The 26,795-nt window shown below is 44.2% G+C and overlaps 1 protein-coding gene across 1 annotated transcript; it reads right to left on the bottom strand.

Annotated features, from left to right (window-relative positions):
• Nucleotides 1-24,486: 24,486 nt before the first annotated feature.
• Nucleotides 24,487-26,445, bottom strand: LOC125516304 (myb family transcription factor PHL11-like). Its single transcript, XM_048681789.1, has 4 exons — nt 25,751-26,445; nt 25,515-25,591; nt 25,335-25,395; nt 24,487-24,619 (listed from the first exon to the last, which is right to left on the bottom strand). Exons 1-4 carry the CDS (start codon nt 25,806-25,808, stop codon nt 24,534-24,536), a joined length of 282 nt encoding a protein of 93 aa, XP_048537746.1. The 5' UTR covers nt 25,809-26,445; the 3' UTR covers nt 24,487-24,533.
• Between the last annotated feature and the right edge of the window lie 350 nt (nt 26,446-26,795).

Below are 26,795 nucleotides of genomic sequence, written 5' to 3'. Positions count from 1 at the left end.
ATGTCGAGGAAGGAATTAGGGGACAGATCGTGAAGATCGATCCCATAATAGTACATGATGCCGTGAACGAACGGGTGGAGGGGAAACCCTAGCCCGTGGACAAAATGAGGGAGGAATACAACCCTCTCATGGGAGTCCGATGTAGGGACGATCTATCCCGCCGTCGGGAGACCGTGGCTGATTTTCTTGGCCAGATACCCGGCCTCCCGAAGCTTTTTGATATCCTTCTCTCGGATGGTAGAGGCCATCCATTTGCATCCTGCTCCGGATCCGGACATCTTTGGAAAGCCTTTTGTGGGCAGGGAAGTTGAACTCTTGGGCGCTGGAGCCTGAGCAGAGGGGAATGAATCGGGAAGAAGGCGTGGATGAAAAGAGTGAATCCTTGTCCCTTTATAAGGGCAGAAGAGGCGGTGTGCCTCCCCACTCACTTGGTAAAACCTATCATTCCCCAAGTGCCGTAATTGATGGCGCGGTTGGGTTACCCACATCCGTATTGATGAGAATCCCGTGATAGGGGGACACGATCTCTGCTTTGACAAGACGTGCCAAGAAAATCACCTCACGATATGTGGAGTGCCGGTTGAGAAAAATGGTTCAAATAATGACCGGGCCATGACATGATGTCATGTTGCTAAACGTGTCAGCAGGTTAGATTTGTGGAAATATTATTCTCTCTATGATGGTATGCGGAACTTATTTTGCAGAGCCGGACACTATCCTTGTGTTCAAAATCTTCTATGGAGTATTCGGAGGAGGAACCCGCCTTGCAATGCTGAAGACAAAACTGTGCACCGGACTCATCGTCATTGAAGCCTGGTTCAGGGGCTATTGAGGGAGTCCTGGATTAGGGGGTCTCCGGACAGCCGGACTATATCCTTTGGCCGGACTGTCGGACTATGAAGATACAAGATTGAAGACCTCGTCCCATGTCCGGATGGGACTTTCCTTGGCGTGGAAGGCAAGCTTGGCAATGCGGATATGTAGATCTCCTCCCTTGTAACCGACTCTGTGTAACCCTAGCCCCTCCAGTGTCTATATAAACCGGAGGGTTTAGTCCATAGGACAACAGACAATCATACCATAGGCTAGCTTCTAGGGTTTAGCCTCTATGATCTCGTGGTAGATAAACTCTTGTAATACTCACATCATCAAGAACAATCAAGCAGGACGTAGGGTATTACCTCCATCAAGAGGGCCTGAACCTGGGTAAACATCGTGTCCCCTACCTCCTATTACCATCCGCCTTAGACACACAGTTCGGGACCCCATACCCGAGATCCACCGATTTTGGCACCGACAGACAGGAATGCTATGAACGATGTTGAATAGCAGATTCTTCATGATGCCAACTATTTCCTCATCAGATGAGTCGTGGCCTTTGATAGGACTCATTGTCCTCGTCAGAATGCGATAGACTGTTTTGGGTACATAGAGTAAGTCCTTCATGAGGAATTTGGTCCGTGGGGCTTGACCGGACTTTAGAGGCTTCATTAGAACTTGCATGTAATGAGCAGTGAGTTCAGGTTCTTGGTACAGGCAGCGAGCTCCTTCACTGGGTGGACTGATGGGCAGGGCGTGAAGTAATTCAGAGGCCGGTGCTTTATAATGAGTATTATTGGTCATCCAGTCCAAGACCTAGGTGTTGATATCTTCAGGATCACCTGTGATGTGCAGTGTCGCATAGAACTGAAGAATAATCTCTTCATTCCAATCAACAATGTCAGAGCAAAAATTGAGGAGGCCTACATCATGAAGCACACCGAGAACATGAGAGAAACAAGGCAACGATTCCATGTCCACGTGAGGAATATGCTCATGGTAGAAGATTTTGTCCTTGTTGAAAAGCAGTGAAGAATAGAAGTTGGCCTGGCTGGCAGTCCAGAAATGCTTCCTCCTTAAATGAGCAAAGTCATAAGGACTGTAGCTAGTGAAGAATACATGCTCGCCAAAGAAGTCATCAACCTTGAATTTTTGCTTCTTCGAGAAGGGATCCTTTGGCTTGGGGTGAGGAGTGTCAGTCAATTGCATCACAACCTCAGGGATCTCGATCTCAGGTCCCGCAGGCTGAGGAATTTCTGGTTCTTCTTCAGTGGCAGCCTGGGACTTCAATTCTTCATTTACATTTTCTTCAGCACTAGTGGATGGAATCTCTTCATGGACAGATGGTGTGGCATGAGGTTCTTCAGATCCCATTTGAACTTCAGTGGTTACAGGGGACTGAGGAATTTGTTGAAGGGGTGTGAACATAGGTGAATTGGGGTGCTGACTTTCCCAAAAGTCATCGTTCATCACTGGAGTTGTGCATCCAACGTCCACATCTTCTTCTTCATCCGTTTCTTCAACGCCGGCCTCTTCAGTAGTGAACTAAGGCATGGGCGATGAGATAATAGGGGTTGAAGGGATTTCATCCACTTCAATTTCTTCATCCAACTGCTCTGACGAAGCAGCAAAAGGAATGTCATCATCTGATCCGCTTGGGATCACGTATTCTTCATCAAAAGGAACAAGGTCCTTTGATGGCATGGACGAGACAGGAACAACATCAATTGGATTGTCATAGGAACTTGTTAGTGGCTTCATTTTCTTCGGAGCTGAAGAATCTGATGCACTTGATGCCTTCCTTTTCTTCACAGCTGCACGCTCTGCAACCTTGGTCTTCTTCACATCTGATGCAGATGGAAGGATAGGAGTTGGTGTAGGCGCAGGAGGAGCAGAGGAATTTGGTTCAAGATCTTCAGGCACAACTGATGCAGTTGCCCTGACTTCTTCATTTTCTTCAGGCGCAACACAAGTGGTTGCCCTGGCAATTTCTTCAGTGGCTGGAATGCAGTCATCAGCCCTGGAATTAGCATTTTCTTCAGCAGCCTGAGTGTCATCAGCGGTGCTGGCATTTTCTTCAGTAGGCTGAGCAGATGTTGCAGCCTGAGGAATTTCTTGTTGTGATTGGGGAGCAACAGTGGAGGTGAAGTTGTCAGCAAGTCTCACAAAACGAACCTTGGCTCCTAGCCAATCAGCGTGATATGCGTCAAATTCATCACTGAGTTTCTTGATCTCAGATTGAATAGTGACAAGTTCTTCAATTGTCATAGTGACAACGTTTTTTTTTCAGGAAGCGCTCCTTTTTGTACAGTGCTTTCTTGATCTGCCTGGCCTTTTCAAATTTCCATTTCTCTTCCTGAATGAAGTGAGTCAACATATGACTTTGGCCAGGAGTCAACTTGAAATCAGGCATGAGAGTGTTGGGGTCCTTGTGCCAGAGATCAATGTAATCAAGGATCAACTTTGGATCCAAAAGCAGAGGCACACCTGTGCCTTTGGCTCTAGCGGCCCTGACTTGTCTGTCCCTAATGATTTCAGTAAGTTCTTCATCATCGGCTTCGTCTTCATCAAATGGTACTTGAAAAGCGACCTGCTTCTTTTGAGGACTTTGGTCGAGAGCCTCGTCCAGTAGTTGGCTTGGTCTTTAGCAGAGTGGGGCCAGTTGAAGAATGTAGTGGAGATGAAGAACTTGCAGAGGCGCCAGAGGCAATAGAGATGCCTGTTGTCCTTTGGCACGAGGCAAGATGCGCAGGTGCTGAGGACTTTGACGGAGGAGCTGAGGACTTTGGAGGAGCTGGTGTGGGTTGAGGAATTTGCCGTGAGGGCTTTGAAGAAACTGGTTGTGAGGGCACTGCTGAGGAACTTGGCCGTGAGGGCATTTGGGTAGAAGCACTAGGCTTATGAGCCGGCTTCTTTGGCATTGCCTTCTTGGGCTTACTTGCAGAGGCCTCAACAGTGGCAGCAGCAGCAGCAAAGTCTTCATTGAATTTCCTCACTGCTTCCCTAGCTACTCTGGCAAGCTTGGCCTGGCGCTTGGCCCATTCATCAGGATAATCCTCACCACGCTTGAGGCTGGTGGGATCAGCTACTTGTCCAGGTGCCAACGGAGGTCTTGGCCATGGAGGATTAAGAGCGAATTTCTTCATATACTTGGGAGTAACATATCTGTATTCCCTACATTCCCGTGCCCATCTCCTCTCTATCCTTTGGATGCGCACTTTGCACTGATTTTTGTCCTCCTTGCAAAATTTGGCCTCATCAGGAGTGCAATAATCCTTGTATATATCCTCAGGGATTTCAAACGCAGTGTTGACTTCAGGCCTCTTTCCTCCCTTCTGTGGTTTCTTGCCATCTGCCATTTTCTTCAGCCGAGGGTTTTGAACGATTGAGTTCTCTGAAGAGGTATGCAACTTTTCTTCGAGGAACGCTGCAAATGAGTTAAGTTGATGAGAACCTAGTGATTCAACAGCAGACATGCATACCTGTGAACAGAGTATAGTTGCAAGGAATTTGGAGAGGTCATATGCGTTCTCAGAAGGTTTTGCAAAAAGAACAAGTTTGAGGAATTTGACCAGTTGAGTCTTGAAGAATTTCACTAAGCGTTCTTTGACTTAGGTTCCAGAGTTGTACAGATTGAAAATCCACACAATTGAGGAATCTTGAAGAAAAATGTTGCATAGAGAAACAGATCAAGAACAGATGATATGTGAGGTGTTTAGTGTGTGAAGAGGAATAAACACCTTTTGAAGATTTGAAGAAAGTATCAAAATCAACAAGGGTAGTAAAAATAACTTTTAATTACCCTGAACAAAGAACACGACGAACTGGGAAGTGTAGATTTGAAGCTCATCGGTTCAGATCTTCCACGCCCTAACTTGGCTAAGGAAGATAGCTACGGCGGGGGTGGAGTGAAGTAATCCGTGTCCGGCGTGAGTACGTCGGCGACGAGGTCGAGGCAGTGAAGCTCTTCCTCACTGGCGACGATGGAAGTAGCAACGACGCTAGGGTTGAGGAGCTCGAGCGAGGGAGTGAGGTCGAGCGGAGTAAAAGTGTAGTGAGGAAGGGAGAGGGGTATTTATGGCCGAAGTGAAAAACCATTCACCCGAGGAAATAGGATGAACGTGCCCCTGACCTTTCTCATTCGCTTGACATGTGTCACCCATGTATAGAGAGGTGACGATCGTGCGAGATCGTGGGTGAATAGATAAACATCGCATAGAATGTGGAACAGTTTGAGCGGCAAAGCCGAAAATTTAGATAAGATAGGTTTTAAAGTTTCCTTCGCAATTTCTTCAGCTGACAAGGACACAGTGAAGATTTTGAATGAGTTTCAACTAGAACGCACATGAAGAATTTGTGAATAGACTGGGTTGAGTTTAGCATAGAGGGGGAAGGGTCCGATCACATTCACTTAGCAGAACAAGGAACTTGAAGAAATAGCAATAAGTGAATGTTGTAGAGGACATAAACTCATATACAACAAATGAAGAAAAACGACAGAAATGGTGAAGACAATTGATACGTCCATTTTGCATCATGCTTTTATATCAATATTTATTGCATTATGGGCTGTTATTACACATTATGTCACAATACTTATGACTATTCTCTCTTATTTTACAAGGTTTACATAAAGAGGGAGAATGCCGGCAGCTGGGATTCTGGGCTGGAAAAGGAGCAAATATTAGAGACCTATTCTACACAGCTCCAAAAGTCCTGAAACTTCACAGAAGATGTTTTCAGAATATATAAAAAATACTCAGCGGAAGAAGTTCACCAGGGGGGCCACACCCTGCCCACGAGGGTGGGGGGTGCACCCAACCCCCTGGGCACGCCCCCCTACCTCGTGGGCCCCCTGGTGGCCCTACGGTGGCCATCTTCTGCTATATGAAGTCTTTCGATGGGAAAAAATCATAAGCCATCTTCTTGGACGAAACTCCGCCGCCACGAGGCGGAACCTTGGCGGAACCAATCTAGGGCTCTGGCGGAGCTGTTCTGCCGGGGAAACTTCCCTCCGGGAGGGGGAAATCATCGCCATCGTCATCACCAACGCTCCTCTCATCGGAAGAGGGCAATCTCCATCAACATCTTCACCAACGCCATCTCCTCTCAAAACCCCAGTTCATCTCTTGTATCCAATTCTTGTCTCCAAGTCCGGGATTGGTACCTGTGGGTTGCTAGTAGTGTTAATTACTCATTGTAGTTGATGCTAGTTGGTTTATTTGGTGGAAGATCATATGTTCAGATCCTATATGAATATTAATAACCCTCTGATTATGGACATGAATATGCTTTGTGAGTAGTTACGTTTGTTCCTGAGGACATGGGAGAAGTCTTGCTATTAGTAGTCATGTGAATTTGGTCTTCGTTCGATATTTTGATGAGATGTATGTTGTCATCCCTCTAGTGGTGTCATGTGAACGTCGACTACATGACACTTCACCATTATTTGGGCCTAGAGGAAGGCATTGGGGAGTAATAAGTAGATGATGGGTTGCTAGAGTGACAGAAGCTTAAACCCTAGTTTATGCGTTGCTTTGTACGGGGCTGATTTGGATCCATATGTTTCATGCTATGGTTAGGTTTACCTTAATACTTTTGTTGTAGTTGCGGATGCTTGCAATAGAGGTTAATCATAAGTGGGATGCTTGTCCAAGTAAGGACAGTACCCAAGCACCGGTCCACCCACATACCAGATTATCAAAGTACTGAACGCGAATCTTATGAACGTGATGAAAACTAGCTTGACGATATTCCCATGTGTCCTCGGGAGCGTTTTTCTCTATATAAGAGTTTGTCCAGGCTTGTCCTTTGCTACAAAAAGGATTGGGCCACCTTGCTGCACTTTATTTACTTTTGTTACTTGTTGCTCGTTACAGATTATCCTATGACAAAACTATTTGTTACCACTTGTTTCAGTACTTGCAGAGAAAACCTTGCTGGAAACCGCTTATCATTTCCTTCTGCTCCTCGTTGGGTTCGACACTATTACTTATCGAAAGGACTACGATGGATCCCCTATACTTGTGGGTCATCAAGACTCTTTTCTGGCGCCGTTGCCGGGGAGTGAAGCGCCTTTGGTAGGTGGAATTTGGTAAGGAAAAATTTATATAGTGTGCTGAAATTTACTGTCACTTGTTACTATGGAAAGTAATCCTCTGAGGGGCTTGTTCGGGGTATCTTCACCCCGACCAGTAGAGCAAAGAGTTGCTCCTCAACCTACTGAACCTACTGAAAATGAAAATGTCTGCTTTGAAGTTCCTTTGGGTATGATAGAAAAACTACTGGCTAATCCTTTTGTAGGAGATGGAACAAAGCATCCTGATGAGCACTTAATATATGTGGATGAAGTTTGTGGATTATTTAAGTTTGCAGGTGTACCCGGAGATGTTGTTAAGAAGAAGGTCTTCCCTTTATCTTTGAAGGGAGATGCATCGGCATGGTATAGGCTATGTGATGATATGGGGTCTTGGAATTACAAACGATTGAAATTGGAATTTCATCAGAAGTTTTATCCTATGCATCTTGTTCATCGTGATCGCAATTATATATATAATTTTTGGCCTTGAGAAGGAAAAAGCATCACTCAAGCTTGGGGGAGGCTTAAATCAATGTTATATTCATGCCCCAATCATGAGCTCTCAAGAGAAATGATTATTCAAAATTTATATGCTCGACTTTCTGATAACAATCGCACCATGCTCGATACTTCTTGTGCTGGCTCTTTTATGATGAAGACTATTGAATTCAAATGGGATTTATTGGAAAGAATTAAACGCAACTCTGAAGATTGGGACCTTGACGAAGGTAAGGAGTCAGGTATGACACCTAAGTTTGATTGTGTTAAATCTTTTATGGATACCGATGTTTTCCGTAAATTTAGCACCAAATATGGACTTGACTCTGAGATAGTAGCTTCTTTCTGTGAATCTTTTGCTACTTATGTTCATCTCCCCAAGGAGAAGTGGTTTAAATATCATCCTCCCATAGAAGTAAAAGTAGCTGCACCTATTAAAGTTGAAGAAAAGATTGTCACTTATAATGATCCTATTGTTCCTATTGCTTATGTTGAGAAACCACCTTTCCCCGTTAGGATAAAGGATCATGCTAAAGCTTCAACTGTGGTTCGTAAAACCAATATTAAAACATATACACCTCCTGAGCAACTTAAAGTTGAACCTAATATTGCTATTGTTAAAGATCTCTTGTCTGATAATATTGATGGGCATGCTATTTATTTCTGTGATGAAATTGCTAGAATTGCTAAACCTTGTGCTAAAGATAGACCTAGACCTATGGTAGGCATGCCTATTATTTCTGTTAAAATAGGAGATCATTTTTATCATGGCTTATGTGATATGGGTGCCAGTGCTAGTGCAATACCTATTAGCCTTTATAGAGAAATTATGCATGATATTGCACCTGTTGAGTTAGAAGATATTGATGTCACAATTAAACTTGCCAATAGAGATACTATTTCACCAATGGGAATTGTTAGAGATGTTGAAGTCTTGTGTGGGCAAACTAAATATCCTGCTAATTTTCTTGTTCTTGGTTCCCCACAAGATAGCTTTTGTCCCATTATATTTGGTAGACCTTTCTTGAACACTGTTAATGCTACCATAGATTGCAAAAGGGATGTTGTTCTATCGGTTTAGATGATATGACTCATGAATTTAATTTCTCTAAATTTAGTAGACAACACCGTGAAGAAGAATTGCCTAGTAAGGATGAAATTATTGGTCTTGCTTCTATTGTCGTACCTCCTAGTGATCCTTTAGAACAATATTTGCTAGACCATGAAAATGATATGTTTATGAATGAAAGAAGGGAAATAGATGAAGTATTCTTTAAACAGGAACCTATTCTGAAAAACAATTTACCTATTGAAATCCTAGGGGATCCTCCTCCACCCAAGGGTCACTACAAAAAAATACACTTCCGTGATGATACGTGTTTGTCACAGTAGGTCGCATTTTCTGTCATGCATGTACATCCATGACGATTTTATGACAGAATCAAGATAGTCATACCTGTGCTGTCGTAGAAGTGTAACATGACATTACCAAAATTATCATCACGGAAGTGTCCACTTCCATGATGATAAATCCCGCATCATAGAAGTGCTTTCGTCAAGGGTGACCGACACATGGCATCCACCGTAACGGAACGCCGTTAAGCTACCGGGTCGGGTTTTGGATCCGATAACCTGTTAACAGCCCTGACCAATGGGGATTTTCCACGTGTAAAATCATCATTGGCTGGAGGAAACATGTGTCAGCTCATCGTTGGGACAGATGTCATCCACTCATTGGACAGAAAGCGCCTATGATACGTCGACACGTGGCATGACCCAACAGAGGACCTTTCCCGTGAAAAGGCCGGCCCGTTTGACTTGGTCAAAAGGTGGCGGGCCGGCCCATGTAAAGCTTGTTAACGGCATGTTCGCGTATAGGCCATTTACAGCCCGCTAACCCAAGGCCCGTTACGCCCTATCTGAATTAGGCCCAGTAGCGTCATCTGGGCCACCCAATATGATTCCAGCCTGTTTTCACTTCTGGCCCATGACGTCTTTCGACCCATATGAGGCCCTATGTAACTCTTGGCCTTTTAACCGCCCGTAGTGAAACTGGCCCGTAATGAACAGTGTATCACTTTACACCCATTAACGACTCGTGGTGAAACTGGACCATAATGAACAGTGTATCACTTTATACCCATTAACGGCCCGTTATTCCGTTGGGCCGTTTCCAGCCCATGTTATCTTTCGACCTTCTCAGAGCCCATTTATTCTAGGGCTCATTTACAACATTCGTTTACTTACGGCCCGTTACTATCATTTTCTGCTTGTGGGCCAAATTCAGCCCGTGGTTACAGTCGGCCCGTTTGTGGTCCGTTAATACGTTGGGCCGTTTTCATAGCATCATCAAATACGGCCTATTAACGATGGCCCGTTATGGTCGGCCCATGAACGGACAATTCCAACTCTAGCCCATTTACGACCATAATGCGGCCTGTTATTGGCCCATGTTTGGCCAATCGATCATACTGCCCGTATAAGGCCCATTGATGATACGGCCCATAGAAGGCCCATTGTTTCTATGGCCCATAGAAGGCCCATTGTTTCTACATCCCGTAGAAGGCCCACTGTTTCTACGGCCCATAGAAGGCCCACTGTTTCTACGGTCCGTAGGAGGCCCAGTGTCACTATAGTAAATATTAGCCCATGGTTATTGTGGCCTAGTTTAAAAAATAGGTTATTGCAGCCACTAGCAAACCGCGGAAAAAGAACTGCAATGACTACAAGCAAACAAATAAACAAGACAATAAGGAAATAAATAAGCAAGCAACTTACGCTAGGCTATCACGGCTATCACACATATTACATCCACTGGGCATCAAAGTTCGCCACTAGTGCAAATAAACGCGCCGACAAAAGAATATACAAAACTGAGAGCACTTCAGAAGGCACTCGGCCTGGCCAGGTCGGGCCCCCCAAACAACTGAAGAAGCTGAGTAGACCTCAGTTGTGTCAACGATAGATGCATCAACACTAGATTTAAGGCATGATAGTGCGCACGATAGTCCTCTGACATCTTCATTGCATCTTTGACTTCAAGTCGGAGCTGAGCTAAAGCAAGCCTTTCCGCTTTAAGTTGAGACTGAAGAAGTCGAACTGATTGAGGCAGCGACTTCACAGAGGTTGTCTCACCCCTGCTAGTGAGTAGCTTCAACTCACTGTCTTCATCAAGACAGGACCTTGGGGGTCATCTCGCTGTCCTCAAGATGGTTTGGCTCACTATCTTCCCTAAAGTTCTGCCTGGCATAAGAGATCTGAAAGAGAAACAAGGAGACACGTAACATGTTTCACAATTATATAAGCAAATAAATGGATCTGTTCTGCATAAGGAACATGTTTTTACAACTACAATTTGAAACTGGTAGTTGTTGCAAACATCCAATCAGATGTAAACAGCAAAGCAAACAGTAGTGGAGGAAATGATGCCTATCCAAATCTATACTAGAACAAAGTTTGAAGGCTTGAGAAGGATGAACTTACATTACATGTTAACACGGGCTGGACAAATCCCTTCTCCATGCTGATGGAAGGATAATTCAATAAATTCCCCAAAGAAAATTCTTTATAAGCGTTGCCATTATTCTACATTTTGCAAAGAGTAAATATAGATCAAATAATATTGGAAGAAACAGAGGATAATGAAGCTCAGGTGCAGACTGATGATACATAATCAAATAGCAATTAATTAAGTATAGCATTACAAGGCAAAAGGGAGAGAGGTACTGACAAGAGCAATGCAGAGCCCATTATTGTTTTGAGATCGTATGATCCTTTGAGCAAGGAGGTTCATCTGAAATTAGTTTTCATACAAGAGAGAAGGTAAGGCACAAGCAGAAATTTAGGAGTTCAAATTTTGAATTGATATCATAGACAGTACCTGACGCTGGGCTCCCAGCAGTTCTAATAGGGGTTTGGCCACTGGAGTAGGGGTAAAGTGTGGTACAGTTGGGCCTGTGTTTTCTGTGGCTGCTGATCTATCTCATTTAACAGGTATCACTACCTTTTCCAAATACCTAGTTTGTACTCCTTGAGGATCTGCACTCACCCTCTTCCTTTTGGACATCTATTACGAAAGAACAACATTTGACTGGAAAAACATAGTGTGACGACACATGGAATAGGTACAGAAAATGGATAGGTATGGCATATGCTCATATATGATGCTTAAACTAAGAATATGGTGTAACAAAGTAGAAGTAATGCAAGAGGTCAGATGCAAAATATGTGCGACCAATACAACTTTGCAAAGTTAGAGCAAGCACCTTGATGGGTGAATAAGATAGGCCATCCTCCACCATGCCAAGTTTGTTAGCCAGTGGATCGTTCCGCAATATTCCTCTCGTGCGCCCATTCTCATAATCATTTTGATAATGTTCAATATCTGACATGCATGAAAACATAAAAACAAGTGAGATTTTGTTTGTAATGCAAAAGTGATTCTAATCCAATACTGCCTCCCTGTAAACCCCTTTGTGCTATCTCTGCAATTCTTTTAAAAGATGCCATGCATGCTGCAAATTGTTGTGCGCATTACTATAATGTGGCCTACTACTCAAAATATGAGAGCTCCAGAAGTGATGACACTTCGCAGATGATAGCTTCAAAATATAGTAAAGAAGAACAAGTTGACCTGACCTGACAGATTCAAAATATACTAAGGGAGAACAACTCGACCTGACCAATCGACCGCAAGAGAAGAGTATCATCTTAAAGAAGAGCAGAAGAGCAAGCAGATTGAAGATATTACAAGTCTTTCAATACAATGTCGGTTGGCCACCCATGATGAACCAGAGCGCACAGAGAAATACTATTCTTTCCGGTCTCTCCATATGTGGCTCACATGCATTTCGAAACTAAACTAGGAACATTTAGCTAACCAATTAAACATCTCTCAGTTTTACTAATATCATCAATAATATCATATATGAATTTGTACAACTAAGTTTGTTTAGCTCGATGGGTGGATTAGTGCTATTACGACACGAACCACATAGGCTGATTGTGGTCATCATAAAATGGGGAAAACATAAGCATGATGAGTACAGTGTTGACCGTGGCAGTGGGATGGCAGATCTGAAGCTGCAAACTGGGAAAAGGGTAGTTAGCAACCGATGTTTGCTTTGAAATAACAACTAAGATTTGGTATGGACAAGAAAGTACGATCAACAAGTGACAAAGAAATGCAATTATGTTGTCTCTCTATATGTCGCGACATGCATTTGGAAACTCAAGTGGGACCTTTAGCTAACCAACTAAATGTGTCGGTTAACTAATATCAGTATCATATCACAATCACATTTGAACAACTAAGCTTTCGAATTCTGAGTGTTGTGTTGTTTACCTTGAAGGGTGGAGTAATGCTAGTACGACAGAAAGCACCTACGCAGATCATAGTAGAGTAGATAAAAGGGGAAAACCCTTAGCATCAAGAGAAAAATCAGGAAAGTGGAACTAGCTGGACCAGTGGGTGGCACACATGCTTTTCGAAACGAATATAGGAACATTAGGTGACCAATTAAACGTGCTTTGTTTTAGTGATATGAGCATCATATCAGATTTGTATTTCAACACGTAAGCTTTGGGTTGAGGTCTTGAGGAGCAGTGCTAGCACGACATGAAGCACCTACGATGATGGTAGTGAATATAAAGGGGGAAACCATAAGCTTTACGAGTATAGTGCCCGTGCCATGGCGGATCTGAAGGTGCAAACCGGACAAAGCTACTTCGCAACCAATGTTTGCTTTCAACTAGCCACTATGATTTGGTACAGACAAGAAAAGTATAGTAAAAAAATTACGATCTATTTTCCGGGTGAGATTAATAACTTAAGCACATATGGAAGAGTACCACCTCTTTTGTGACGCCGTGTAGGCCTATGCTGATACGTTGAGGGTGTTGTGGGTGCCGTGGACGTGGCGGTCGTAGGAGCGGCAACGGCAAGGTGGACGACGGCGCCGATGAAGTGAGAGGAGGCGATAAAAGGATCCTGGTCCACCGTCGTGGATGAGAGACACCCATCTCTTGCAGTGGATGACGGGGTAGGGGTAGCGGCTCCAGCAAGGTGGAGGATGGGTGGCAGCCGGAGGAGGCTGGCCGCGGTGCGGAGGTTGTCTTGCCGCCGATGTCTTATGAATGGGGAAATGGAGGGGAGGGGGGATCTCAACCTTTGGACGCGCTTCTCTGAAATGGGGGAAAGTTACGAACTTATCCCCCGTTTAAAATTTTGGACATCGCATCGGTTGGGGATAGGACGGTAATCTCGCATCTCCCAAATATTTGTCGGTAACTATTTCGGGGGAGGAGAGGGTGTTTTGCCGCCCATGGTTGGCGCCCACGGTGTATGAACGGGGCTGACAGGTAGGGCGGTTGTGTCACGTCTGATGGAAGTTAGACATCGTCCCTATTAAAAATATTAGCCTACATCGATTTCGGACGAGGAGAGTTTGTTTTGCCGCCCACCGTGTATGAATGGGGAAATGGAGGAAGAGACACATGTCTTTCGAACGAGCTTGAATCAAATGTGTTTTGCCGCCCATGTTTGGCGCCCACCGTGTCTGAATGGGCTCAGAGGCCGTCGTGTCACGTCTGATTGAAGTTACTAGTCTACCCCTATCGACAACAGTGTAAATCCGGTCGATAAGGATGTCAAGTGTGAGGGGTAGACAATAATTTCCATCTCGCAAACACTTGCTTCGGGCAGCCCACAAATTATAGTGGGTGTTTAGCCGCTTCGTTCAAAACTTGGGAGAATTAGCATTCACGTTTGCCTTGGGACCTGGCAAACTAAATTCAAATCCAATTTGTATTCGATTACGAATATCCATAGATAATTATACGTTTTGTTATTTATTTCTTCAAAACCACAACAAAGATTTATTCCACCTTTATATATGATTATGATTTAGAAATGCCATGATCTTCGAATTCAGTAGGTTGGATACAATCTGAGTCAAACAGTTATTTCATCCAATACAGTATGCTCACACGAAAAATAGTTCACCTTACGTCAATCATACAAGTACTGAGGATTACCTCGCCTAAAAAATTCAGATCATTAAAACACATGGACAACATAAGGGGTCTTGCAACATAATCCATTCAGAGACATGACACAACATGCAAGTACAATAATATAATGACAATTTCAACTGGTATCTAAAGAAGAACCATGATTACCTTGGGCTTCAGATAGCAGAAACAGCAGGACCTCCTCCGTCTTCAAATGCAACATTCTTACGTCCTCCAATTCTTGGGTTGCTTGCATAATGCGTGCCGCTAATTCCGTAATTTCCAGCCTCAAGATAAAGATTACCTCATTCATGGCAGCCACACCATCTCTTTCTGCCTCTAGTAGAGCCTCAAGCACTATAATATCTGTGCTTAGACTGCTCTCCGATGGTGTTGCCTCTGAACTGCTACCATCTGGTAACATGGATGGTGCACTGCTTCCACAAATAGATTCTGGGGTTGTACATTGTGTCCTAGTGTGAAAGGCATCCTGAAAGGTTTCTGCTGGACATCAGTAAGAGATAGTTATCGTATGATCCAGGTAGTAAGCTTACATGGTAAACGACGGACGAATTATTGCCGAGCATGGCAAACTATATTTAAATGGTTTGAAGCAGCATCAACCGAAAAGAAATTAAAATGGTAAGATGAAACTAGGGATGTAAGTGGCAAATAAACGACATCCGCCAGTCCCATCTAGTTAGTTTTTGCTACCTCCCTAGTTCATTTTCCTCAAAAAAACTCTTTTGAACTATCATACCACTAGTGGACTTTAATCGGGATTAAACGGGACCCAGTTGACATCCCTAGTTGAAAGGGAGTGTACAACCGCTATATTTAAGTTGCCAAGGCATCTAAGCAGTTGAAATAATCAGAGAAAGCACTTAACAGTGTGGCCTCATATAAACTACGAAGACAGTCTTGTGATGAAGTTGATAGGAAAAGTTAAGGACTCAAATGAAATAGGCATGAATTTCTTTACGATAGTACATCAGGCACTGCTGACATATTGGCAAACTCAGGTACAGCGTAACAACAAATAAGCATTCAAATCAAGCAATACAACAAAGTAGACAACTGAACTATTTGTAATTCGGTAGGATACACGTTGAGGGCACAAGCCAAGAAAGTAGCCCACTCTCATTACATTTCACATGTACTAAAACACACTGGCTTAACATATGTTGCTGTGAAGCCTAGCTGCTATTGCAATGTTCTTTGAAGATATCGTCAGCATCCCGTGGTTGCAAATCTAGTTGTTGTAGTTTATTCTGCACCATCTATTTAGGTAAAATTAATTTTAATCGCATGCACTGGTCCGAATTGATCATCAATGGTTCATCTAAAGTAATGGAAGAAGGGTGTGTGCATACACGACAATATATCTGCTTCCCTCTATTTTTATGCTTGTTCGAGGTGCTAGCCCCAAAAGAAAAAATATTTTGCTTGATGGGGTTGGCAGCTCCACAATTAATAGAAGCATCAAATTGGTCATGCAACTTGGGAAGATCAAGAATACACAAACAAGTAATGAACAGAGGCTCGGAGCAGTGTGTAATAGCTAGCATCAGAAAATGTAGGGTAAAACAAACAAAAAACAACGGAACCACATGCTAGTTTGCTGATGTGTAATTAAGCATAGAGAACATTAAGCAGTCTGATGGAACCAATAGGTGGCATCAGAACAAAACTAAAGCATATTAACTATATGTTCACTGGTATGTAATTTAGCACATGTAACATGTTCACTGCCAGAAGTATGGCCCTACAGGTGCAAGCAGAATAACGCATCTCATGAAAAACTGAATGATGCCCTGAAGAAATTCAAAGGTGCGGTGCTTATGCTAGGAAAGTGAACGTAGGTGCCAGCCGTTGGATAATAGTACCTGATTCTCGGCGGCGTATGGGTATCGTTGTCATACTTGATAGCTAAGGATCGTCGATGGTGCTCTTGTTGCGGTTGAGTTTGGGCCGGCTGTCACCGTCGCTGAAGCGGCTCCGGTGCTACGGTTGTGGCGCCTGTCGACATACAAGAAAGCTCATCTGTGGTAAGTGAACAGTTGCACGATAAAGAGAAAAACCGAAGGAGTACAAATCGAAATAACCTGATGAGGCTGCGGCGTCGGTAAAGCAGGGCCGGTGGAGTTGAATATGGCGTCCGTGGAGCGGGTCCGGTGCAGTGGACGAAGGCTTCGGCGGGCGCGTTGTACATTGCTTTCGGTGAGGCGGATCTGTTGCAGCGGACGAGAGCTTGTATGAAGGGCCAGTGAAGGGGCGGATGAGGGAGTCAGTGAAGGGCCTACGCTATGGTGGACGAGGGCGCCGGTTAAGCAGATCTGGTGCGGTGGACCATGATGGCGGTCAAAGAGATCTAGAGCGGTGGACAAACCAGTCGTTGAAGCGGCTCCAGTGAAGTGGTGAGTTGGTAGTTGGGGGTTCCAAGGTGCGGAAGGTAGATCCAGCGGGGTGTGAGGTCCACCGCTGTGGCGGAGGACTAGATTCGGCGACTTTCCGTGGTTGCGGGGGTCGGGGAGGGGAAGGGGAGGGGCTCTGGGGAAGAATGTTTTTTTAGATGGCTCTGGGGAAGAATGTTGGGGGCAAAGAGGGGAAAACAATGGAGTTACCAAAGCAGCCCTTTTCCGTTCATGTGGCAGGGGTAAAACAGGAATATTGCAGGGCTAAACTTTCGGGCGCATGATATTTCGATGTGAGCGGGAAGTTTGAAAGCTTTTGGCGCCTAAAATTATAAGTATTCTGCTCTCGTACGGCCGACTATGATATCATGGCCGACAATTTGTTTGTTTTGCATGCAAAAAAATGTGCAAGTTTTGAAAATCAATGTCTCCAACTCGAAACTTAGATTGTCCATTCAATTCAAATATGGATCATTGAGCTACTACAAGCAAATACCATCATATGGTCCAATTCAAATCAAAATTCCAAATGTGTTTATCCTAAATATGATGACAAAAGCAAAAATGTGTATGTGTATGAATAAAGTGGATGATTATAAAGTTTGAACATGCCCGTATGTGTATATCTCTAGGTTTGATATATGAATTTGAAATCACGAAATCCCGGCTTAAAAAATGTACCTCCGTTTAAATGAATTACAAAAGCTAATGATGGAGTCGAATTCCAAAATTCCAATCTTAGGTTTGTAATTCTTGTACATCAAGGTATATCACGCATGTTCAAAAGTATCGTTATCTCATAGTACAAACTGTGAAACAAATTGATCAACCATGAGTGCACAATATCTCAATTACGCTAAAGTCCCTCAAATATAGACACCTCACTCTTTATCTGAAAGTCAACCCCCCCACACCACCACCACACACACACATAGAGAAGTCGTTCTCTCCCCCAAACACCAACACACGAGCACATTAACACCCCTCTCTCTTGTAAAGTCCGGACCCCAACACAGGTCTCTCTCACTTTGTCTCTCGGGCATGCACACATCTCTTCCCTCACTCTCTAGGTCTCCTGCTATCTCTCTTACCCAAGCACACGCACTATGTAGAGTGTATATTTCCCATACACACAAAATGTCGCCCCCAAATGTCTATCTCCCTAGTTATGTGGTTCTCGCGCACTCACCTCACACACCACCCCCACTGCAAACAAGCACACTTTGTCTCCTTGTGCACCACTCTCCTCTTTCTATCTCCCCCGCATGCGGACCCGCCCTAGCTCCTTCCCTGTATACATATATGTCGTGACTCTTTGCATAGCTCCCTAATGTATAATCGTTCTCGATTTCGCACATTGTTCTCTACACCATCTATCTAGATCTCTCATGAAGTCCCTATCACACACACGATGACTCGCTTCCCGTCTCCGTTCATAGGCCAATTTTGGACAACATCAACATTGTCTCCCTATCTATACGCCATTAATTATGGACACAAACGACCCCTCTCGCCCCCTCTCTTCCTCTCTCTCTCTCTCTGTCGCTAGCTCTCTCTTTCTCTCGCTCTCACACCCCTCTCCCACACACACACTCGATGTCTCTTCCAAATAGTCTGCTTCCCCCGCCCGCACCCGTGCTATCTCGCTACTACACATGTCACACCATTCCCCCTTCCCTTATACTAGGTTTACATCATTAGTGGTCTCTCTACTCCACATACACTCTCTCCCTCTCACACACAAACGCATGCACAAACACACACAGACACGCACAAACACCCATTTATCTGGATCCTCATCTCTCCTCATGTTCGCATGTGTATCTCACACACTCACTCGCTAATTATGTATATGTGTCTCCACGTTACACAACACAAAGCCCCATGTACATGTCTCTCTCTATCCTCCACACATATAGACACAAAGAATCTGTTATCATTGCCTCAGTCTCTAACATATCACACACGCACGCTCTCTCTCTCTCTCTCTCTCTCTCTCTCTCTCGCAAACACGCTCAACAAGGGTTTCCCCGTGAATAACTTACCGTCTATTCATCAATAGTCGTGGCAGTACGGCGAACACGAGATGTGAAAAAGAATAAATCTACACGTGCTTAGACCACCTAGTATGACTACTAGGACTAGAGCAAGCCAAAAAGTGCACCGCCATCACCCCCTCCTTGTCGGCGACGGGAAAAATCTTTGTTCTACACAATTGAGAAGTCATTGTGCTAAGGCCCCACATGCCGAGGCGTTGAATAGAATGTAGATGCTAGTTTACGGAAGCAAGTATCAATAATACGTTTGTATCTCCATACTTATATTTCTTCTCTTATAAAAAACCGAGTTGGTGATGATGGTACGTGTGCCATCTTGCAATATAGACCGTCCGATCTATATCTGACGGATGGAACTTAAACTAAAAGATACCCGCACCCCTCTCCACATTTGCGGACAAGGCCTTCCCTCGTTCATCCTTATCTCCAACAAACCTCATTGTTGAGCAATTAAGAAAGGAAGCCTGTGGAACAAACTGGCCTGGTAGTCGCTGCCGGCGTCGTCAATCCCCATGCCTCCGCTCAGTCTGACCACCAACCACCACCACACCCCACTCCTCTTCACCTTATCTCATATTTGTCGAGATATCATTAGTTTTTACACATGGGATTACTCCCGCAAGGGTCAATCACAACAAGTTTTTTATAAAAAAATGCATCTTGATGTTCCGTGCAATGCACGGATCTTGCTAGTACTCCTACACAAGACTAAGTTGGTGATGCTGGTGTGTCTGCCATCCGTCGTTTCTGACCATTAGATCTACATCTAACGATTGTGAGGTAAGTTGTTGCCTTTTCTCACCAACATCCCACTTGTCTACCAATTTGCAGAAAAACCCATAATTAGTATCTTAAAACCAACCACATTCCTCCCTGACCTCACCAAAATAGCCCAAGGAATATATTCTAATTGAAACATAATATATCTCTAGTGACATATGTATACAAAATTAGAGTGTTTTGTACCAAGTTTGTGAATAAGTATTATTCTAATTATGATTCGTTGCAACGGACATGAACATTGCTAGTATTTCCAACCATGCATTTTTTCCTAGTATTCCATAGTTTCGAGTTTTCCATCAATATATTAGTCACTCATGGTTGATATTTACTTTCAATCATGTACACATATGCACTATGTAACTAGCCTTGCTTATTGGCTTCCAAAGCTTAACTTTCACTCCTACTTACAATATGTAGAGTATTTAACAAAAAGCTACCACTTTCAACCAGCCCTATGAAGAATCTATTGTACAAAAAATAGCAAAAACATACCCAAAATTTCCTAATCCACGCCAAAAACTACCAAGTACTCCTAACGATTAGGTTCGTTTAAACCCATTTATGACAGGGTTGGCCCACACGTCCGTGCTGACGAGGCAGCTTAAACCAACACATTTTGTTTGACCGTTGACACGAGGGACCCACATCTGACCTTCTATCCTATTATTCCCCCTCAAATCATTATTTTTCCTAAACATTACTTCAAACAGTACTGATGCGTGTTCGTCGGTGGCGCCGGTGATGAGCGAGTTGGCCGCCGCTCCGCCGGACAGGTCGGACGCCGCGCTGGCCTCCGCACGAGTTGGCAGGCTGGCCCGAGCATGAATCACGAGCGAGCAAGCCGCCGCGCTGGCCTTCGCTCGAGCCAGATGGCTGGCCTTAGCGCGGCGCGGGCGAGCAAGCCGCCGTGCTGCCGTGCCAATCTAGCTAGCAAACCTTGCAGACAAGCAGCTGGATGGAGCTATCTTGGCTAGCTAGCGGCCGCGAGCGCCGGACGGAGCTGGCATCCGGGCTGCCGCAACATGGGCTCCGCACCGCCGGTGGTTTTGACCTCGCCTTCTGCCGGCAGCTGTAGCTGTGTCTCATGGCCAAGGATGACTAGGTGGACGGGCCGGAGGTAGGAGGTCACTCGAGGATTTTTGTTGGTAAGAGCATGTACAATGGTTGATAAGGTAGTCTTATCTTAAGTCTGCCACGTATGCAAGTGGTAGTAGTTTCTTGGCATTTTAGTGGTTTCTTGCATTATTAGAGCAAGTACAATAGAGCTGAGTCAACGGGCTATAAGAAATAAACTAGTATATTTCTGCTTAGTTGGAGGAAAGAGAAGAGGAGAGAGAAGGTAAGCGTGCTCTTCGTGAAGAGCCAGCTCTAGCACATGCTCCTAGGCACTTTGTGAGAATGAGAAGTGGGCCACATAATAAAAAAGTAGTACACTCTTTTGATCTATTATTGTACATGTTGGCTATAAGATGGGTTGTAGATGACATGGCACTGGCTTATAGCCAACAGCTGGCTATACTATTAGCCATGCTCTTAGGGGTTTCTTGTAAGGAACAATGTACGTACTACTAGCGACAAAAGGTGATTCTAGGTTGCGTTGTACTCCAATATTTTACACGGGTAGTTTGAGTTTTGAAGTCAAACGGACATGCGGCCCCACAATCTGGGTGCACTGGACAGCCTAGCCACGTGAACGGGTTTTCCTTCCCAGCATCCCATGGCTCGCGTGCTCGCCCTAGCCGCACCTCGCTTGCAGCTTCCTCATCAGCTAGTAGCATATTTAAACTAGCGCCTCCCAATTAAGCCCGAGGAGCCAGAAAAGCCTGGCGGGGCATTGGGAACTGTGCATTATGGCTCTGTACGTAAAGTGCTCTACAACTACTCTGTAGCTTGTGGCGTTGCACGCATGGACTTCACTCCATTATCGGCTCTACTATAAAAGAAATTCCTCTTGATGTGTTTTTTTTGAAACGGAGGCAAAAGCTTTGCTTCATCTCATTCATAAAGAAGGAACTACTAACAAAGTTCGACGAGATCCATTACACCTCCACAAATGGAAGCGAAAAGCCTAGTCTCGCTGTATCAAATAACTCAAATGTTTTGCCCCTGCAGTAACCGTCGCTGATAAACAGACTCCTAGTGTGTGCATGAGAGGAGCGGCTAAGTAGGCCAGCTACATGAGAGGAGCGGCTGAATAGAGCACCGAGAGTACCCACTAGGCCACTACGCAGGTGTACTTCCCCTGCATTGATAATACAGCGATGGTTCTAGAGAACAGTAGTACCCTCCACTTCCAACTGTAGCTCCTTGGCCCTGAGATTCAAGAGTTCAAAACTGGTGCACTATACTAGACTAGACTAGAAGTACATTACATTGCACTACTAGTTGAGAAAAGTAGTACTAGTACTGCTACTACAAGAAATATGTCAACTTGTGACCACCACTATTGGTCACTGAATGGTCACAAATTTCCATTTGTGACCTTTTTGTGACCAAAAATATAAGGTCAAAAGCTGGCCGTCATAAACTGACTATAGCGACCTTTCTTCTGGAATGGTCGAAGACGTTTATGACCAAAATACGTCTACTGTGGCGTTTTGGTCACTAGCAACCTCCCCAGGCCACGTAGGCATCCAGCGTGGCAATCTGACGTGGCACAAGATTCAGCCCGGTCCAATTCGGTTTTCTACATGGGCCTAGCCCATTAATTCAGCCTATTAGTGTTTTTTCTCATATTAATTTTGGCTAGGTAGATGGGCCAAGCCCAAGAATTAAGCCTTCTCATTTTTGGGCCGTGGCCTTTTCCGCTAGAAAGTTTTAGTTTTTTTGTAATATAAAAAAGGTCCACTAGTCAAATTGGTCCCAAATGTCAGGTTCATGTACGTGGGTCCCTGCTAGCAAGTTCATATTCTTCATATTTTAATTTAACAGTAAATAAATAACCAGTATTTAAATTGGCACAAACAAAAAACACACATAATACTCCAAATATTATCAGCCATATTCAATACAGAGCTCCTATTGTACAAATAACATATACTTTACAAGCTCTACACATAATAAGCTCTAACATATACATGCTCCACATGTGATACTCCAAACATTCTCCAGAAGCTCTAAAAGTATGGCAATCACAGTTACAAGCTCCACATGTGATACAGTTACAAGCTATGTTCTTCAGCATGGAGCTCCTTCAATAACAATCACAAACTAGGCACCTACTCCTGTCAGGACTGGGCCAACAGAACAGTGATATGCCTTCCACGGTCACCCTGATACATGAATCAATAGAGAAAAATTAGGAAAACTGGAGCCAATATAGCAAGAAGAGACCATTCAAAAAATGACAGCTATTTATATTAGAATGACGACACAAATTCAGCTAGTACCATGATTTTTTGTTCTCCAGCTAGTTAAAATGAGATACTCATTCATACAAGAAAACAGAGAAAAATATGAATATGTATTGCACAAGTGCGAGTCGTGCAAAAAACTTCACTACACCAAATTGCACCTAAACAATAATACCATTCTACTACCACAGCCATCCATTCAACAGGCAAGATCAAACATTACTAGTCAGAGTATGTAGGCTTAACATCACTAACATCACAAATGCATGAGAGAATAAAGGGAACCAAGAGAGATACCTAAGGATGATAGCATCGTGATGATTTGGATTGAGTTAGCATCTGTGAGGAGGTGAATTATCGCCATGGTGTGCTTGATGATGCACACAGCCATGATCTTGCCACCGTTGCATCCGTGCGCTAGATGAGGGGGGTACCAATGCATTCAAGTAGAACAAAATCACCATCATTAACCCACAACTAACCAAAAAACTAAGTATGTATCAAGTAACAACGAAAACAAGTTGAGAAAAACACAAAAAATAATTACTTCATGTCATGCAGAGTTCAAACTGAATAAACACATGCAAAGTTCAAACCAAATAAACATATGCATGATATTGTCCTACAGATGAAAGAAGGACAACATCTATAAGGTTAGCCGAGCTTAATAAAGACAGAGAGAGTAAATGTTCTCAGGTTAGCCTTAACATGGCAGCCTAACTTTTACTTAATTTTGAGCAAACATACATATCAATACAGGGTTAGGCAAGACAGTAAAGAAAGACATAGGTGCTAGAGTTAGAAAGCACTGGTGATACAAGTAGCATAAGCATAATACAACACAATATATTTGTTGTGTGGATATATACATATAATTGGCCATCACTTTATCTTCCAAATTAATAGTAACCACAGTGAAAACCTTGACAAGAGAAGATAAACTTTGACAACACAAGGTGAGATGAAAGATAGCAAACAACACATGCCAGCCATCAATTTTTATTCTACTGAACAAATTGGAAAACAACCACCTATTTTGTAACAACTTCAGTTAACTCGGGAGAAATCCAACCAAACCAATTGATAAACAAAATTCTACTGAATTTTGGGGCATCAAGCAAGCAACTTAATTGGCAAACAATGAAATCAAGCATGTAAGCAAATTTGGAGCAACACCAAATCAGGGACCAAGCCTAGTAAACCAAAACAAAGAGATGCAGAGGGAGGCCTTAACCTAGAGTTGCAGCTTCCCCGCAGCTAGGCATCTCCTCTCCCTGCATCCGAGTCGAGTTGGTGATGTTGCAGCCATGCAGCTGCTCTTGCACATCAGGGAAGGGAATGGAAGGTAAGGTCAAAATCTAGAGCCAATATATTATGAACATTTCATTCAGAAAACGAACAAGTTCATTAGAATGATAACACAAGTTTATTCGTCCTGGGCAGAATCCTCGGTAAAAACCAAACTAATTCTTCTATTTAACAACAGTCAGATGTGTTGCCCAAGTGACAGAAATGCAACCTACCTACTATCTATCTTGTCACCGTTGGCGCTTCCTGTTGAATTGATGATATGTAGCAAATCAAATGATTTTCCATCACAACAGTCTGCATATGACAGCAACAACATCAATCAGTAAAATTAGCAGCGTCTCGATCACTGTATAATCAATCAGCAGGCACAAATAGCAGAAGCAAGCATAGTATAAATCTGGTGCCCCAAAAGGCTAGTGATGCAAATAACAAATCAAGTCTGTGACTAATTTGTAATTCTAGGAAAATGTAATGCAGTGATGTCTCACAATGATGGCTTTGGCATAGCAGAGAGCAAACTAAATAAAAATAGCTTAGTTCACCCACTTGAATAGAATAACAACTCATGTAAACGTTTAATCAAAACGTGATGCTTTGGTTTCAGTCAAGGTTTAATCAAATCGACACATACAAGATTGAACCAAGACCTGATTTGTTTCATACAAAACTGAACATCATAACAGTGAGCTTCTGTTAAAATTTCTCGGGTAATTACAACTATGTGATTCTACTGTTAATCTAGATCTCCTTCAGGTTTTGATTTATTTAATCAAACAATATAATTCCCTGCCTGGATCCTTCAGTACTAAATGACAATTATACATGACAAGAATAGACACCAGTAAAATGGAAGACAACAATTTTTTTTGCACAATTCGTTTACAGTTCAATTGTGTAGCATTCCAGAGTGCAGACTATGCCCATCAAGCCAAAAACAAATCCTATCACCACCACGATTGCATATTTGTGCTGACTGTAACAGTTGCAAGGTATGTATGTGTTTATGTACCTGCACTGTTGGCTAATTCCAGGTCTGTGGATTTCTTGTTGTGTTTTCCCAACCTGTATTTCTGGTAAGATAAAACAAGCATCGCTGTGTTAGTTAGTGCTGCAACACTGAACTGGGGTGCAGAAGAGAAGGTAAGAAACAGTCAAACAGCAGGGATGGTGCAGAGTTGTTTAGCAAAACCTGAAGGTGGCTTTTCAGGTGGTATAGAGTGAGGCCTTTCATGGCCATCAGCCTGAGCACTCCCTTTGGCGTCGCTTCTGTTGCAGGAAACAATAATAATCAGTATAGTTAAGCTGATGCTCAAACAAGCAAAAGTCAGCTGAGAGTGAGCTGATGAATCAGGTACATGATCATCGGCGTTGCTCTGTGGCTTGACGAGCAGGGGAAAGGAGGAGCAAATGAAGAAGACTACTCACTGTCGGGGCCGCCGAGCCTGGCGACGGCGTGCACGAAGCGGTCGTGGAGGTCCGGCATCTACCGCGGCCGCTGCTTGGGGTCCCGTGGCGACAGCGCCGCCGCCCCGGCACCAGTGCCAGCAGCACTGCCGCCGTAGCTCATCCCCTCCATCCCTTCAAACATCTCGATCCAAACGGCTGTTCAGCCCTTGCAAGATCGAGCAAGATGAGCTCCTCGCTTGCTAACTGGAGTGGCATATAACTGCAGCCCGTCCCCTGCTCGTGGTCCTCGTGTCGGATCCGGCGCGCGGTAGATGTCGCCGGCCTTGGTTCGTGGCGGAGAGCCACCGAGGCGGCGACTTTAAGGGGCGGCGACATGGCGAGGCACGCTCACACCGCCGCCGTCAGTGCCGGGGCGACCACGCACGCCCGCAGGGCCGCGCCGGCGCTGAGCAGCGCCATGGATCCGAGGGGAGAGGGCGCGTCTTGGCTGTCTTGGAGGAGGAAGGGTGTCGGGTGGGATGGTTGGTTTGGTTAGGTGTGGGGGGGAGGGGCGAGGGGAAGGCCAGAGGGAGGGGCGAGAGGACGGTGGCGAGCTCCGCCAGAGGGAGGTGGCGGCGGTGATCTGAAAGGGAGGTGGCGGCGGCGATCTGGAAGGGAGGAGGCAATGAGGAGAAGGAAGGGGATCGATTGATGGATGTGGGAAAGAAAGGAGGCGGGGGGTGGATGGAAAATGACCTAGGGTTTTGGAGTTGGTGTGGAAGGGTTAAGGACGGTCGTTGAATCCGTGAGCATCCGACGGCGTATGATGCATGATCCGCGTGAGATGTCTACGGACCAATCAAAATGCAGTATGATGTTGTGACCATCTAAAAAGGTCATAGTTGCCGCCGTTTTGACCATCCAAGATTCAACCACTAGCTAGGAACAGTCATTCCCACCGTTTTGACCGCATTTTGAAACGAGCATAAAAAATTCAAAAAAAATCAAAAAATTGGGAAACCTTCGCATTGTGTCATTATATGTGGCCAAGTTCCTAGGAAAAATAATAAACTTGTAATACGGC

Source organism: Triticum urartu, chromosome 6, assembly GCF_003073215.2.
Source record: "Triticum urartu cultivar G1812 chromosome 6, Tu2.1, whole genome shotgun sequence".
Lineage (NCBI taxonomy): Eukaryota > Viridiplantae > Streptophyta > Magnoliopsida > Poales > Poaceae > Triticum > Triticum urartu.
This window is presented reverse-complemented; position numbering and strand designations above follow the sequence as displayed.

What these genes read in the sequence shown, in the direction of transcription:
- LOC125516304 (XM_048681789.1), bottom strand. Translation starts at nt 25,808, where the DNA reads ATGCCGGACCTCCACGACCGCTTCGTGCACGCCGTCGCCAGGCTCGGC. An exon ending in CAGGCTCGGCGGCCCCGACA is followed by an intron (nt 25,592 to 25,750) that starts GTGAGTAGTCTT and finishes TTCCTGCAACAG; the next exon opens with AAGCGACGCCAAAGGGAGTG. An exon ending in ACCTGAAAAGCCACCTTCAG is followed by an intron (nt 25,396 to 25,514) that starts GTTTTGCTAAAC and finishes TTATCTTACCAG; the next exon opens with AAATACAGGTTGGGAAAACA.